This window comes from Ictalurus punctatus, chromosome 5 (assembly GCF_001660625.3).
Source record: "Ictalurus punctatus breed USDA103 chromosome 5, Coco_2.0, whole genome shotgun sequence".
Taxonomy (NCBI): domain Eukaryota; kingdom Metazoa; phylum Chordata; class Actinopteri; order Siluriformes; family Ictaluridae; genus Ictalurus; species Ictalurus punctatus.
Window position 1 is genome coordinate 11,663,679 of NC_030420.2, and position 16,629 is coordinate 11,680,307.

The window sequence follows — 16,629 nt, forward strand, 5'->3', positions numbered from 1 at the left end:
GCACTGTAAACACAATGGTGTTTAATAGGAGAAAATGAAAATCTCACACATAATGAATAAAAGCCAGGTTGTGCTCTGAAAAAGAAAAGAGCAAGAGCTTCTTTTCCCACTGACCATTTTCCAGTGACATTCAACATCAGATTCATGAGAAATCCAGTGTAGACCTAGTGGAAAGAAAAGTTGGATTCCAACTTCCAGAATACCATACAGCTATAAAAATGTGTTTTTAGTTCTTGTGTTGATCAAGGACAGCAGCATTTGCATGGAAGTTGAAGATTTGGGACTCTCTGTGGTTGAGCAGACTGTATAGATGAGGAAGTAAGAAAGCTTGACAGATGAAAGGATTAAGGGCTGCTGCATCTGTGTCTTTAGATGGAGATGAGTGCCCACTGGTGCATATATAATTATATTATAATATTATAATTATTGACATCCAGGCCAGAGAAGATTCTTCCTTTAAGGTTCTTCTCTAGCGATTGGGTAATGATCAGATGATTCCAAACTATTTGGAGTATGCAGTCACGCACATGCCTGGATTGGATTTGGCATTAGGTACACTGGTTGATATTTTCTGCCAAAGAAACAAATCTGTATTTTTACACCTGATATTCTCTATACATATATAGGTGTGAAAATATACAATGTTCTATATCATGTTTATAATATGGTAGATATTGGTTCATTACTATACATTAACCCAAGAGTTACCATAGATTATATGATGCTATAAGTGTGGCATACCAGCATTCAGGATCTTCGGCAGAGTCACTCAAGCACTGTCAGTTGGAATGGAAAGCATTATGATGCTGCTATTTATAGTCTCTCCATAGATATTCAATGGGATTCCAGTATGTGCCCTGGCCAGATCACTAAAAGACATTTTGGTCGTTGTCATGTTAGGTCCTGAGTGATTTTGAGCAGATTTTCCTCAATGAAATTGCTGTACATTAATACTTTTCCATCAATTGTAAAAATCCTCTCAGTCCCTGCTTCTGATAATCCTGACAGTATAATGCTACTGCCACAGTACTTCATCATAGGGATGGAATTGGGCAGGTGATGAGCGATGCCTTGTATTCCTCTCAATTAATGCCTTTGCCATTCAGGCCAAAGAGTTAATTCTTGGTTTCATCACACCACAGAATCATGTTTATTTTGGCAAACTCCAAGCAAACCATCATTTGTCTTACTGACAAGTGGTTTCTGCCTGACCACTCTACCATAAAGGTTTGATTCATGGATTGCTGCAGAGATGTTTGTCCTTTATACAGGAAGTCTGAACTGTCTGCTTTAGGAAGGCTGCTGTGTTTGTTGGGACCTACACAATGACCAGAATTTTAAGTACCTTACCCCAGATTTGCATTTTAGACCATCATGTCCCATCAGTTGGTTAAAATAATAAATGACGATAAAAAAAAGGATGCACCTAAAGTCAATTTCAGTTGTTGAAGCAAAGGGTCTGAATACCTGTGTCAGGCAGGAGAGGTGGATGCAGTTGTTATATTGAAAGCAGACAGGTGAACAAATCCAAAATGTGAAGCAGAGGGAGGGTCATCCTGATTTTTGACTCTGGTTCATGTTTTGGATTTGTTCACTGGTCTACAGTCAGCAGACAGCAAACAAAGTATACAAGGCAAAACTAGAATTGGTAAACCAGGAGACAATGAACAAATCAAACAAAAGAACAAAGCCTTGGCATGTCAGGTAAATATACAGTAAGCAATGCTTCACATTGTGTGTGTGTGTGTGTGTGTATTTGGAGTCTGTTTATATACTGTGTGCATGATAGGAAACAGGTGTGCATTATATGAATTCAGGTGAGCTTGAATGCCTCAGTGAGATGGTGTGTTGGGGAGTGAGGTCCTGAGCAGCCATATTTGTAGGCTGTGATGTATCTTGTGAGTTGGACTTGTCTCAGTGTAATATTTCAGGGGTTTTTTTATTTTATTTGTGTGGTTGTTTTTTTTTTTTGCAGATCATTGCAAAGAAAACTATCTAACCCATTTATGGTCTGTAACCTAATAAAATAAGGATGTGAACTAGTATAAGTACTTTCTGAATACATGGCAAATTAAAGGAAAAAACAGCTTTGCATCTGCAAATGAAAAGTTATTCTGACTGATGATCTTTGACCACATGTCTGTGCTGAAACCTTTCTATCCTGATGGAAGAGGTCTATTCCAAGATGACAGTGCCCCCATTTGCAGTCATGAGGGCTTACTGAATGGTTTCATGAGGATGAAAATAATGTAAATCACATGCTATGGTCTTCAGAGTGACCAGATTTCAATGCAGGACAACATGATTTGGGACTAACATGTTAGACAGCATACTCCACTATCATCATCAAACACCAACTGATGGAAAATCTTTTAGAAGTGTTCATGTCTCCATTACAGTTGCAGAGACTTGTAGAATATATAACAAGGTACACTGGAGCTGTGTTGTGAGCTCAAGTGGCTCAAAGCCCAACTAAGACATGGTTTATACTGTTTTTTTGTTTGTTTGTTTTGTTTTTTGTTTTGTTTTTTGTGTATTAGATTTGTTTTATCTGGATTTGTCACCGACTGTATATAATCATTTAACATAACTACTAAGCATTATAAAACAAATATCCCACCCCTGTACATACTGTGATAAACTTATCTAGGGGGTTGTCTTTGTGTGCTTATTATTCAGTATATGCTACATACTGTACATACTTGAACCATACTAATATTTGTTAGTATATTTTCAACAGATGGTAGGCAGTTGAAGGAAAATCACCCAAAAAAGAAGAAACGCCACTCCAGAGTGCCTTTATCCAGGAAAGAGCAGATCAAAAAGCTGGTCAGAGAGAGAATGCTGGAAGCTAAGGCTGCTATCATAGAAGTGTGAGTAAATTATAGCGTTACTTGGTGTAAATACTCTAAATGTATAAATGCTTTTTCATCTCGGCACTCTCCATGAGGTAATGAAAGTGTACCTAGCACCAAATCTTTCTGGAAGTATATAAAGTTTTAAGTTCAGATCATATCATTAAAATCTAATTTTTAAATAAACTATTTCATAGTAGGGATAGTCCGTCATTGCAAATATTAGTCTAGATATATTATTATCTACATTACTTACAGCTTTTGTGCAGTTGGTTAATTTTTGTAGATATAAGTCCTAGTGTGTTCAAAATGACATCCACAAGTCTGTGTGAACAAGGCTTTTGTATTTAAGAAAAATATTTTGGGCAAAAGAATGACACCTGAGCATCAAACCCATATGTGGGTCTTTCCCAAACTGTTGCCACAAATTTTGCAGTACGCATTTGTATAGAATATCTTTGTATGCTGTAACATTAAGATTTCCCTTCACTGGAACTTAGGGGCCCAAACATATTCCAGAATGACAAAGCCCCTGGGCACAAGGCAAGCTCCATGAAGACAAAATCTCCCAAGGTAGGAGTAAAAGAACCCCAGTGGCCTTCCCAGAAGAGTGGAAATTATTATAACAGCAAAAGGGGGACTAAATCTGGAATGTGTTGTTCAACAAGCACATATGGGTGTGATTGTCAGGTGTCCACAAACCTTTGGCCATATAGTGTATCTACTGTATATATGTAAGATATGTATGAATACTTTTTGGCCAATTATTTTGTTTGTTAAAACGTTTGCCTTGCTGTTATAATATTGAAGCGACAGTATGTTCCAATATTTTGTTTTGTTAATTATTTACACAAATGAACCCATTCAAAATTATTGAACACACTAATGTCTGAATTTATGTTTTGTGATAGTTGTTCATGAGTCCCTTGTTTGTCCTGAACAGTTCAACTGCCCACTGTTCTTCAGAAAAATCCTCTAAGTCCTGCACATCCTTTGCTTTTCCAGCATCTTCTGCATATTTGACCCCTTTCCAACAGTGAATATATGATGTTGAGATCCATCTTTTCACACTGAGGACAATTGAGGGACTCATACACAACTATTATATAAGGTGCAAACATTCACTGATGCTCAAAAAAGCAACATGATAAATTAAATGCCAGGGGGTGTAAACTTTTGAACAGGATGATTGGTGTAAATAATTATTTTGTTTAAAGCTATTTATTTAGTTTAATTTTCATTTAGTACTGCCGTTCAGAAGCTACATAAGATATTTACATTTTTCGTAGGAGACAAAATAACAATTAACAAAGATAATGCTTTTCAAAAGTTTACACCCCCTGGCTCTTAATGTATCGTGTCACCTTCTTGAGAATCAGTGAATGTTTGCACGTTATGTAATAGTTGTGTACGAGTCCCTCAATTGTCCTCACTGTGAAAAGATGGATCTCAACATCATATAGCCACTGTTGGAAAGGGGTCAAATATGCAGAATATGCTGGAAAAGCATAGAATGTGCAGGACCTGGAGGATTTTTCTGAAGAACAGTGGACAGTTTACCTGCTCAGGACAAACAAAGGACTCAAGAACAACTATCACAAAGTAAAAAAACTGTTGCTGATCATCCAGGTAATGACACACAGTATTAAGAATCAAGGGTATGTAAACTTTCTGTTATGTGAAATAGCTTCTTCAGGGCAGTACTAAATAAACAACAAAATGCTATTTTTATGATCCCTCTTATTTATTTATTTTTAATTATTAACATTTTGATGATTCTTCAATGGGTATGTAAATGTATTACTACAACTGTAGCTGTCTTGCTTTTCTTTTATTTAAAAGGCCACACAGGTTACAATAGCCTTCAGTAGTCCAACAAGCTTTCTCTTTCCATTCTTCTAGTGCTCTACATGTGTACTTACCCATCAGGCAGTTTTTCTATGACATCATCCATCCCGAGTACAGCCCTGTGTGTGATGTATATGCGCTGATGTTCTTGATCGATGTTGTAAACTTTATCATTATTATCTTCGGCTATTGGGCTTTTGGGGTAAGACTGTCTATTTTCAATGTATCAATATTCTTTTACATTTTCATTTATTTGATATAGTATGCACTCATTCTTCTGTTTATTTAAACAGAAACATACTGCAGCAGCTGACATCACCGAATCCTTATCAGAAGACCAAGTACCTGAGGCTTTCCTTGTCATGCTTCTCATCCAGTTTGCCACTATGGTTGTTGACCGGGCTCTCTACCTGAGGAAAACCTTGCTAGGGAAGTGTGTGTTTCAGGTGGTTTTAGTTTTTGGAATACACTTCTGGATGTTCTTCATACTGCCTGGGGTCACTGAGAGGTCAGCAATTCCTCAAAGCTTGGTCAAAATTTGTGATAAACATTAAAAATACACTGTTCTACACTGTGATCATGGCTGGCCTTCTGTAGCAGCTGTCTGAGGGAGAGTTTACAATTTAGATTTAATCTTTAATTCTTACATTAACCCTCATGTATTTTTTCACAAGTAAATGTCACATATGCTCTAATTTGATTTTATAGTAATATTTTCATTCAAATAAAACACATAGGCTTTATGATAGGTGTCACAGATATCCCCCAGCGCATCCGTGTTGTCAATGTCTTGGTTTTGGTTTAGGTTCTGTCTCTGTCCTTGTCTTCTGATTGGTTGTTTCCCTTATGTGTCATCAGCTGTTCCATGTTACTCCTTCTGATTAGTTTGTCTATTTATACCCTCGTGTTTCTATTTTACGTCGCAAAGTGTTGTTCTGTATTTGCCACCTGTTCATTGTTCCTGTGTTTCGAGATTCCTCTTATCGACCTTGTTCTGTTCTCTTGTTTTTCGTATTGTGAATTATCCCTGTTTATTGCCATTTGCTGATCGCCTGACCAGTGCCTGTCTTTGGATTTCGACTTTGCATCACATTTTAGATTTGTCTGCCTGTCTCTCTCTTTAAATAAAGGTTTAACTCCGCTTGCAACTGTCTCACCCTGCATTGTGTGACAATAGGGACTAAAATCAGACAATGGTTAATTTTTTTAAATTATTTCTTTATTTTGACCTAGTCTTTTCTTCTTTAATTTCTTATTGTTATGAATTTTAGAACTTGTTTTTCATGAGCAATAGATACATTGCACCAAACAAAAAAGTTTGTTAGAAAAATGTATTTTATTGTTCTACTTAAATTTTTAAATGGCTTAATTTGGCCCAATCCAAATTGTTAAATAAATGGTTAAATAAACTTATATTCCTAAAAGTCCCCTTAGAATTGTCTTTAACTCTGGGCTTTGTTGCTGGTCTTTAAATGTGTAAGTGAGTATTTATGACTAGAATATTTGAGTGTGTCTAAGTTGCTAAAGCAACTGTCTCTTGTTGCAGGAGGTTTAACAAAAATCATGTTGCACAGCTATGGTACTTTGTGAAGTGCATCTATTTTGGATTGTCTGCATATCAGATCAAATGTGGCTACCCAAATCGAGTCCTGGGCAATTTCCTCACAAAGAACTACAACTACCTCAACCTCTTTCTCTTCCAGGGGTTAGTGCTTTTCACTCTCAGTTACAGGCTATCACAGATTATTTCAATGTTTGTTGGAAAGTGGTAGTCAGTTTCTTACTCAAAAAAACATATAATTGATTATTTAATATTTCAAATGATGTCTGACATGTTCATGAAGTTCATAATATTGTATTGGTTTACTTAACAGTAACAGTGTTGTTTTTTTTTGTTTGTTTTTTTTACAGAATCATAACACCTCCCATTTTAGATAAAGCAGCAAGATGTATGCAACTAATTGAATACATTTTCAAATGTGGTTGAATGTTGATGTAAAATATGAATTTATCCTGCCACAGAATATTCATAATGTATAAACCATAAGTGAAAATTTTGGGCCGATAATTTGCTAGTTTTTACATCTCTTGCATAAAAATTCAAGTCATCTACATTAACTTTTTGACTGACCACCAAGCATGCTCGCTACACAGGCATTTTTGCACACTGACTGACTGATACCTGTTGTTAAAACATACATGCACAAGAGCTGCCCGGGACATCCTGAATAGTACTTCTTATTTGATTGGCCAAACCAGACATAATTACAAATTGCTATTTGCAAAATAAATAAATAAACAAATAAATAATAATTAATCAATAAAACAATACAAAACAAACAAACAAAAAACATGGGCTGCACATTTATGTTGTGATTTTTTTTTCAGCTCCATTTAAATCTCTTGTAAATTCTATTTTTCACACTAATCATTGAGCAGTTACTCTCTAACTTAATAGTTGGGATTGAGACATTTCAAAATGTACATACATACTGTACATTCTCTTTTACCATTTCTAATTTATGTCTCTTTATCTTTGTTCTTATCTGCCTCTTTTTTTTCCCTTCACAGCTTCCGAATGGTTCCTTTTTTGACTGAACTGCGGGCTGTGATGGACTGGGTATGGACAGATACCACTCTCAGCTTATCTAGTTGGATTTGTGTGGAGGACATTTATGCCAACATATTCATTCTCAGGTGCTGGAGGGAGTCTGAGAAGGTAGAACATATTTTATACAAATGCACTGTATCTTTAATTCTTAAGAACACAAATGCCTAATGACTATATAACTGTTTAATGCCAGAATTGCAGGTAAACCATCATCTTTATGATCAGAGAAGTCAGATAGACATATATATTTAAAGATACACCCTTTGTGTATTGTTGATTAATATTTCCCTCTGTCTATCCCTATAGAAATATCCTCATGTTCCTGGACAGAAAAAAAGCAAAGTGGTGAAATATGGTATGGGTGGTGTGATCATTTTTTCCCTTATCTGCATTGTCTGGTTTCCTCTTCTCTTCATGTCCCTGGTCAAATCAGTGGCTGGAGTAACCAATCAACCATTAGATGTTTCCATCCAACTTAGCATATCAGGATACGAGGTTGGTGATTTGGCATTGTTTTAACCCTCTAATGCATGAAAAACATAATTTGCATCAATAAAAGGTAGTTGGCAAAATGTTGCCATATGGCAACCATGTGCAAAGGTGGAAATTATCATAATGTTAAAAAAAAAAACCACAAAATGTATGATATTTCAATTCAAATTACTTCATTTTCCAGACTATAAGTTGGTAAGTTTTTTTTGCCACCTAGTAAGCATGTAAAATTTATATCTTCTAGAAAGGAATTACAGTTGCAAAAAATATGAGGATGGATTTACTCAATCAAAATACATACAAAAATTTCATCCAAACATGTTTTGGGTGAATTATATTTTATGTTTCCATTATTGCATGTTGTTTCCATATGGCAACAATTACATTTTGCCATTTAACAAAATACACAAAACTTGTTTAAATGTTAACTTATCTCAAATAGTGTTTAATTTTTTTCCTGTAAGTAGTTTTGCCAAAATATCGAAGAATTAATCAAATTTTGAGAGCCCTCAGAGGATACCCAAACATCACTTCCTGGTCATCTCACATTACACTCTTTTGTTATGTCAAAGCCCCCTTTTTCTAGTTGCACAGGAAAATAGTTCTGTATTATTGCCTATCAAAAAAATGTAGATAAAGAAATTGTTACACTATAGCAACACCATGCAGTAAAAATTATTTTCAAAGGTACATTACTGAAGCCTTTGCTTATTTCATTTTTGTCTGTGTTTTCTTGTGTTTCAGCCTTTGTTTACCATGAGTGCCCAAGAACAGAATCTAGTGCCATTTTCTGAAGCTGCATACCAAAAGATGAAAAATGTTTATGCTACTTACCCGGTAAACTGACTAAACATAACATAGCTGTTATGTATGCTTATATAGTTATATAGTATGCTTATCATAATTTTAGTAATTTAGTCATTTTCTTTGAGCTTGATATCAGACAGCAGATTTGGCTTTTGGCAAGGAAATGTACAAGAGTTCATTGGGTTCTTGTTTGTCAGAACTTTAAATTATATAAAAAAAATTTATGTGGCAATAGTAAATGTGCATTTCTTAGATGTGTTCATGTAAGTTACAGTATCAGAAGCTTTCACATGTTGTCATTTATGGACTTTTCCAGGTTCTCCAGGCGCCACAGAGATAGCAGCTGTGTTTATCTTTCAGAATAAAAAAAAACACAAATAGTTTTAGTTATTGAAATGTGCTATAGTACAAAAAATATTGTTATTCTACTGCAGTGATACTAACAGGGGTGTAACATGGCCTGGGCATTCAAGGCTGTAGCCCCAAAGATTTTTTCTTTCGTCCCGAATAATTCCCCATTTGGAGCGGTTTGCCATTACGTAACTGAACGTAAAAGAAGACAGCAGTGTTGTAATTTTTTACCTTCAGTGATCAGAGTGTCGTACTGTAGTTTATCTTCAGTGAATGGAGGCGAGACAAATCAAACAGAGTTTACAGGAAAACACCTGGAAATTCTCGTGTGTAATTGGTTGACAGGTCTCAGTTCTGCCAAACGCTAGCTCACACAGTCAGTTAGTGTGAGGTAAAAAATGGATATACACCAATGTTTTATTATTTATTTATTTATATGTATATATAGTTGAGTTTGAGTTCTAAGTTTTGAACATGATATGAACAGAGCATAAGGACAGATAACGCACTCTGCATGGCACAATATCAGCGAAATCCATACAATGATAGATTAGTTGTGCCTCCTCTTGGCTAGTGACACCAAACTAGCCTAGTAGATGGCCAAAAAGTTTTATATCTTATCAGTCTGTTAGTCCTGTAAACAGTGATAACTCCAGAGGCAAGTTTTATGATGAATCCAACTTTTTGTCCAATTTTTAAAAATTTTAAGCAATTAGCCAAGAAATCCAAGAAAAATAATACATGGAAACATGTATTACATGTCTATTTAGCAGTACGTTTTAAAACGTTTTTTGATGGAGAAAAATCTGAGCTCAGCCCCGGATGATTAACAGTCCAGCTGATGCCCCTGTTAAAAAAAAAAGTATTTAAATAATTCCTAGTCTACCAGTGACCTAATTAGGCCTATGGTCAGTACTTACAGTTGTGCTCATAAATTTGCATACCCCTTGCAGAAGCTGCAAAATGTTAATAATTTTTTTAAATATGGTTTTTTATTTTGTACTTTTTTATTTTGTACAGTTATTTCACATAGCAGTTGATTACATACAGTGGTGCTTGCAAGTTTGTGAACCCTTTAGAATTTTCTATATATCTGCATAAATACAGTATGACCTAAAACATCATCAGATTTTCACACTAAAAGTAGACAAATAAACTTATTTGAACAATTGAGGTGAAAATATTATACTTGGTCATTTATTTGTTGAGGAAAATGATCCAAAATTACATATCTGTGAGTGGCAAAAGTATGTGAACCTAGGATTAGCAGATATTTGAAGGTGAAATTAGAGTCAGGTGTTTTCAATCAATGGGATGATAATCAGGTGCGAGTGAGCACCCTGTTTTATTTAAAGGACAGAGATCTATCAAAGTCTGATCTTCCCCAACACATGTTTATGGAAGTGTATCATGGCACGAACAATGGAGATTTCTGAGGACCTTGAGTTGTTGATGATCATCAGGCTGGAAAAGGTTACAAAACCATCTCTAAAGAGTTTGGACACAGTCAGACAGACTGTGTACAAATGGAGGAAATTTAAGACATTGTTGCCCTCCCCAGGAGTGTTCGCCGAAAAAAGATCACTCCAAGAGCAAGACGTGTAGTAGTCCATGAGGTCACAGAGGAACCCAGGGTAACTTCTAAGCAACTAAAGGCCTCTGTCACATTGGCTAATGTTAATGTTCATGCCCACCATCAAGAGAACACTGACCAACAATGGTGTGCATGGCAGAGTTGCAAGGAGAATGTGACTGCTCTCCAAAAAGAACATGGTGCCCATCTGCAGTTTGCTAAAGATCACAAGGACAAGCCACAAGGCTTTTGGTACAGTATTTTGTGGGTTGATGAGAACAAAGTAGAATTAAAGCTGCAAGCAGCGATGAATGGGCCCTCGCACCCGGGTGCACATGGGGGCTGCTCTGCCAGGGGAATGCCATTCCATTGTTTTAGCACTTTTTAGCACTTACATGTTGTTAGGAGTGTATCACGATGTAAAATGTATCATTTCCTGTTGCCGGCAGGTGGTGCTATGACTAATACCAAATCTTGGCATGTAGATGTGAAGTTTAGAGCATTGGATTGGATTTGATAGATAGGATTTTCTATGTTTGAGTTATAACAACTTACTTCTTCATGGCGAAACATTGAAATTTGTGAGACCGCCACGCCCATGCCATGCAGAGAAAACTCAGAAGCTTCACAATTTATCATCGGCTATGCCTTTAGATGAGACTGACCAAATATGATGCCGATCTGATTAAAGCACTAGGAGGAGTTTGTTAAATTCCTGTTGAGTTTAGGGCAGGGGTTCAAGAGAAGTTTTTGTACGTATTGGCATCTTATGCATGCTTACTGAATTTCGTACATGTAGGTGAAACGTAGTGCGAGGCGAACAGCTGTGAAATTTTGTAGGTGGCACTATTGAGCCATTTTGCCACACTCAATTCTGGAACCCCTATCACATGTAAATTTTGACCGTTTCTGACGCTTCTGCAAAGTTTCGTGAGTTTTCGGGTATGTTTAGGCCCTCTAAAATGCGATTCATTTCGGAAAATAAGATTAATATAATAATAATAATAATAATAATAATAATAATAATAATAATAATAATAAACAGACCAGATCCAATAGGGCTTCGCACCAGTGGTGCTCGGGCGCTAATTATTGGTTTAAAAAAGAAGGGTTATGAGAAAGGAAAACACTGCATTCCAGCACAAGAACCTTATCCCATCCGAGAAACATGGTGGTGGTAGTGTCATGGTTTGGCCTGTTTTGCTGCATCTGGGCCAGGAAGGCTTGCCATCATTGATGGAACAATGAGTTTTTAATTATACTAGCGATTTCTAAAGGAAATTTCAGGATATCTGTCCATGAACTGAGTCTCAAGAGAAAGTGGGTCATGCAGCAATACAACGACCCTAAACACACGTCATTCTACCAAAGAATGGGTAAAGAAGAATAAAGTTAATGTTTTGGAATGGCCAAGTCAAAGTCCTAAACTTAATCCAATAGAAATGTTGTGGAAGGACCTGAAACAAGCATCATATAGCCACTGTTGGAAAGGGCTCAAACATGCAGAATATGCTCAAAAACCAAAGAATGTGCAGGACCTGGAGGATTTTTCTGAAGAACAGTGGACAGTTTAACTGCTCAGGACAAACAAAGGACTCATGAACAACTATCACAAAACATAAAAGCAGTCGTTGATCATCCAGATAATGACGCACAGTATTTGAATCAAGGGTATGCAAACTTTTGAACTGGTTCATTTGTAAATTCAGTCATTATTGTGTTTTGTGGAATATATTTAAACATCTGTTATGTGAAATAGCTTATTTAGGGCATTATTAAATAAAAAAAAAACTACATTTAATTTGAACAAAATTAGCTCATTATTATTATTTTTATTTATTTATTTATTTATTTATTTATTTATTTATTTAAACATTTTGTAGATTCTGCACAGGGTATATTAATTTATTAGCCCAACTGTAACATAAATCCCAGTGCAGTGTCTATATACTACATTTGCTTCTTAGCTGATTAGAAGGGAACTCTTTTGGATAGGGAAAATAGTTAGGTTTTTTTTTTAGGAAAATGTATTATTTATTTGTAAGTTTTTGCATAGTGTATTTAAGGATTTCCCCAGAGGGATAACCAAACAACCCTTAAGGGTTCAAAATTTTCTCAGCGTGTTGAGAAAACAACAAGATTGCAACAAGTGACTCCTGGACTCAGTGTTGTCCAAAGGAAATGATTAATTTATACTTTCTTAGTGATACCATTTTGAAGCTTTGAGGAACGAAGCTGAGAAAATTAGGTATTACGTGTAAGACAAATTCCTTATTTGATTACTCTGTTTCACATCTTTTTTTCTCTTTACTCTTTCTAACCTCAACCAGTCTGCAATGCAGTTCATAGTAAACTACATGGCAGAAGACATAGTAATAGCAAAGGTTAAAAGTGATGCCAGTTTACTGTGGAGCATCAGCCCAGCTAGCCATGAAGCCATGATCCAGGAACTCAGCAATTCTTCACATATTTACATTACCATCCGCTGGACCTTACTGAGGTACAAACCTTTGTCTTACTATCCTTGTGAGGATCTTCCACTGACATAATAATTAATGTAGCTAATAAGTGCTATACCTACACCTAAATCTAACCCTAACTGTAGCCTTGGTAACTGAAAGGAAATAAAAGCTGCTGTTTTTGTATAATTTTTTTTTTTTTTTAAAGCCATATTCCTTGTTGGGACCAGGCAATGTCAAAATTGTCAGACATTCCTATCCTTATGCCCCTACTTCCTACCAAGATATTAATCCATGTCCACACACACATACTCACACACACACACACACACACACACACACACACACACAAATCTCAATCGTGACACCACCATATATCACTAACATTTTTTGTGTTATCGGCAGAAATGCATCCATTTCGATGAATGCAGAGACGATAGGTGAACACACTGTGAAGTATAAGGACAAAGAGCTGCAAGAGAACATTGTGCAAATGCTCAAAGGGTCATGCACCAAGCCAGTGTAAGTATTGACACACATAATTCTATCCCTGTTTCTTTCCATTACTCTTTACTTTATTCTTGTCTATTCCTCTCTCCTTTATTCTTTCTTCACTCAGAAAATAATTCTGAGTTTGGTGCCATATACTGTAAACTGTAATCCAAGCTGTACTCAATGTGCCCATCGCCTAACTGGGCAAGTAACAAATGACCTAAAAAGAGACTATCATTTCTGCTGACTGCATTTTTCAAGTCTTTCTTTGATTTGAACACTTAATACGGAAATGAAGGAATTTATATATAAGCTTCAAGTCTGTGCAGATATATATGCAGAAGATATATAAATATATGTATGTCCATAAAAACTACTTGAGTGAAATCAGGATTATTTGTGTTCTTTGGTATTTTCCAAACTTTAACATGCAAATGTTAATTTTGTTATTCTCCTTGTGATTTTCAGGATCATTGAAAACTTGATGCCGAAATATATCAGAGGACCCTCAGGACCAGAAGCAAAAATGGCACATCGACTTAATGTTGGCAAGTCAAATGATGCTCTTATAAATAATAGGCAATAGTAAGCATAGTATAACAATAATTGTTTAAACTATACTGACTGCATGTTTACCTCTAATTTTAACAGTAAAGTAACTATAGCAGCATATACTTTGGGAATCAGTTCAGTTTGACCATGATGATCACACACACACACACATACACACACAGACACACACACACACACACACACACACACACACACACACACACAGAGGATGTCCTTAGATTTATTATTTCAAAAATAGAAAGTCGGTCTAAATTGTTTGGTTGCAAAATAAATATATTTTCTACAAGTTGTTAGGGGGAAAAAAGATAGAGAAGGTTATTAAAACATCAGCAAAGCTTTGAATCTTCTCAGGGGCACTGTGAAATTGTTACGAAACGGGACTTGAGCAGAACCAGGTGCAGATCAAAGTCTTTATTGTCACTTAGCCGAATACACACAGGTAACGCGGTCTAGACAGGCTTTACTTGAACAATGGATTCGAAACAAGGAACTCAAATAGGACATGAAAACAAGACAGCTTTAGCATACGTAACGTATTCAATATTCACATACTCATACAATATGACTATCGTAAATACTGCGCGAAGTGCGAGGGGTTTAAATACCTAACACAATCAAACTGAAACATGGACACCTGGATTAACTTAAGACACACCCTCGACAAATAAACAATGCTTAAACAGGGAGTAAATAAAAACAAACGAACCGCGCGTGTCCATATATGAGTCTCGTGCACGCACGCTCTGCAGCAGTCTTTGCGCTTCGACGCCGCAGCGCCATCTGCGGCAGGAGCGTAACAGAACTCCATTACACCAAAGTGGAACATATATGGCACAACCCAGACACTACGCATATCAGGCCAAACAGTGCTCGGGCAAGAAGGGCAGTTCTCAGAGAAAGCTATAACACTGAAATAAGAGAACATGTGCTGACCTCAATAATACCATGGGTTGTTGAGGAGGACCTATTCCAGGTGAAAATATATGTTCCAACAGGACAATGAGCCAAAGCACAGGGCAAAAATTATGGGAATAAGGAATAAGCAATGGCTTGGGGAAAAAAAGTTAGTGTGCATTTTGGAAAGGCTGATTCAAAGCCCAGATTTTGAATCCAATCTGTGGCATGGCCTAAATATTACTGTCCACCAAAATTCTCTATTAAATTCAGCAGAGTCAGAGAAAATTTGCATTGATGAATGAAAAAAAAACCCCTAACAATCAAAATGTGCTTTTAGAGACACATCATAGGCAACTCAAATCTGTGCAAAATAACAATTCACACTGAGGGGGTGAATACTTACAAATTAAGCAGATTTTAGTTTTGTTTTTGTTGTTTTTTAAATCTGAGGACATCTAAACACTTTAATTTAATTTAATTTCTGTAGAGAGTCCATGTACAGTAATCCTGATCTGATATCATTAATTTTGATATTTTGAGAAATAATCATGGGGTTGGATGGAGGGGGGGTTGAATACTCTCTGGAGACACTGTAATTTCTAAAACACTAAATGACAGCTGTTTACTTCCTCACTAGCTACTTAGCTTAGATACATGCAATAGTGGTGTTGGTAGCCTTAAGTCACCATGCTGATAATATTGTATTGTATAACATATTATTGGCAAATGCATACAATAATGACCTACAGCTGTACAAAACTACTTCACAGAACATTCTGATCATGCAGATGACCATCATTTGGTCTTCTTCTATCCCCTGTCCATCAAACTGAAACAAGCCAATAGTAGCACGGAGGGACGTGGGCCTTACTGGTGGGTGGTGGAGGAGTGCAGTCCAGATCATCGAATAACCAGATGCCAGAACATTGAAATAGTAGTCTTCAATGATAAAGTCAGTCCATCCAGCCTGGGATTCTTAGCTGGATATGGGTAAGATTGCTGTTCACTTTTTCTTAGCACAATAGCTATGTACTGTATATTACATGTTAGTAATTATGATTTATGATAAAAGATCTTTGGGCCAACTTTTCTGTCTGCTCTTTTTTAAAAATCTTGTGTTTTTATTGCTTTGATGTCTAGTGTGTGCTTTTAAAAAATATATACTATATATACCCTTTGTTTCCATCTTCTCCTTCTTTTAAAGTGTATTTACTAATGATGGTTTTGATTATTTCCAAGTCAAGCTGATTAAATATAATGTAGTATATGAGTATATGTGTGTGTGTATGTATGTATGTATATGTGTATATATATAATATATATATATATATATATATATATATATATATATATAAAGTGCAGTATGTGCAGTAGGCACAGAATGTGTACCTTGAACCACATGCACAAAGTGAGTAGTAGTTTTGTACGGTTTGTTACAGTTACATTTATAAAGTGCTTTTCTATGCACTCAAAGTGCTTTGCACATTATTGTGTGGGGGGAATCTCCTCAACCACCACTTGTGTGTAGCATCCACCTGGATGATGTGACAGCAGACATAGTGCGCCAGAACGCCCCCCCACACACCAGCTATTAGTGGAGAGGAGGAGAGTGATATAGCCAATTCAGGGATGGTGATTATTATGGGGCCATGATAGAGAAAGGCCAATGGA

At 36.2% G+C, this 16,629-nt stretch overlaps 1 protein-coding gene across 4 annotated transcripts in view; it reads left to right on the top strand.

The window, feature by feature from the left end:
- si:dkey-11f4.7 (piezo-type mechanosensitive ion channel component 2) overlaps positions 1-16,629 on the top strand; it is an 81,362-nt gene that overhangs the window by 63,865 nt on the left and 868 nt on the right. For all 4 annotated transcript variants that reach the window (XM_053680218.1, XM_053680217.1, XM_053680215.1 and 1 more), the window contains 11 exons: positions 2,741-2,873; positions 4,758-4,905; positions 4,997-5,211; positions 6,250-6,408; positions 7,275-7,422; positions 7,621-7,809; positions 8,551-8,643; positions 12,868-13,037; positions 13,402-13,518; positions 13,957-14,036; positions 15,729-15,948. In XM_053680218.1, coding sequence (XP_053536193.1) covers positions 2,741-2,873; positions 4,758-4,905; positions 4,997-5,211; positions 6,250-6,408; positions 7,275-7,422; positions 7,621-7,809; positions 8,551-8,643; positions 12,868-13,037; positions 13,402-13,518; positions 13,957-14,036; positions 15,729-15,948 — 1,672 coding nt within the window. The remainder of the gene's footprint in view (positions 1-2,740; positions 2,874-4,757; positions 4,906-4,996; positions 5,212-6,249; positions 6,409-7,274; positions 7,423-7,620; positions 7,810-8,550; positions 8,644-12,867; positions 13,038-13,401; positions 13,519-13,956; positions 14,037-15,728; positions 15,949-16,629) is intronic.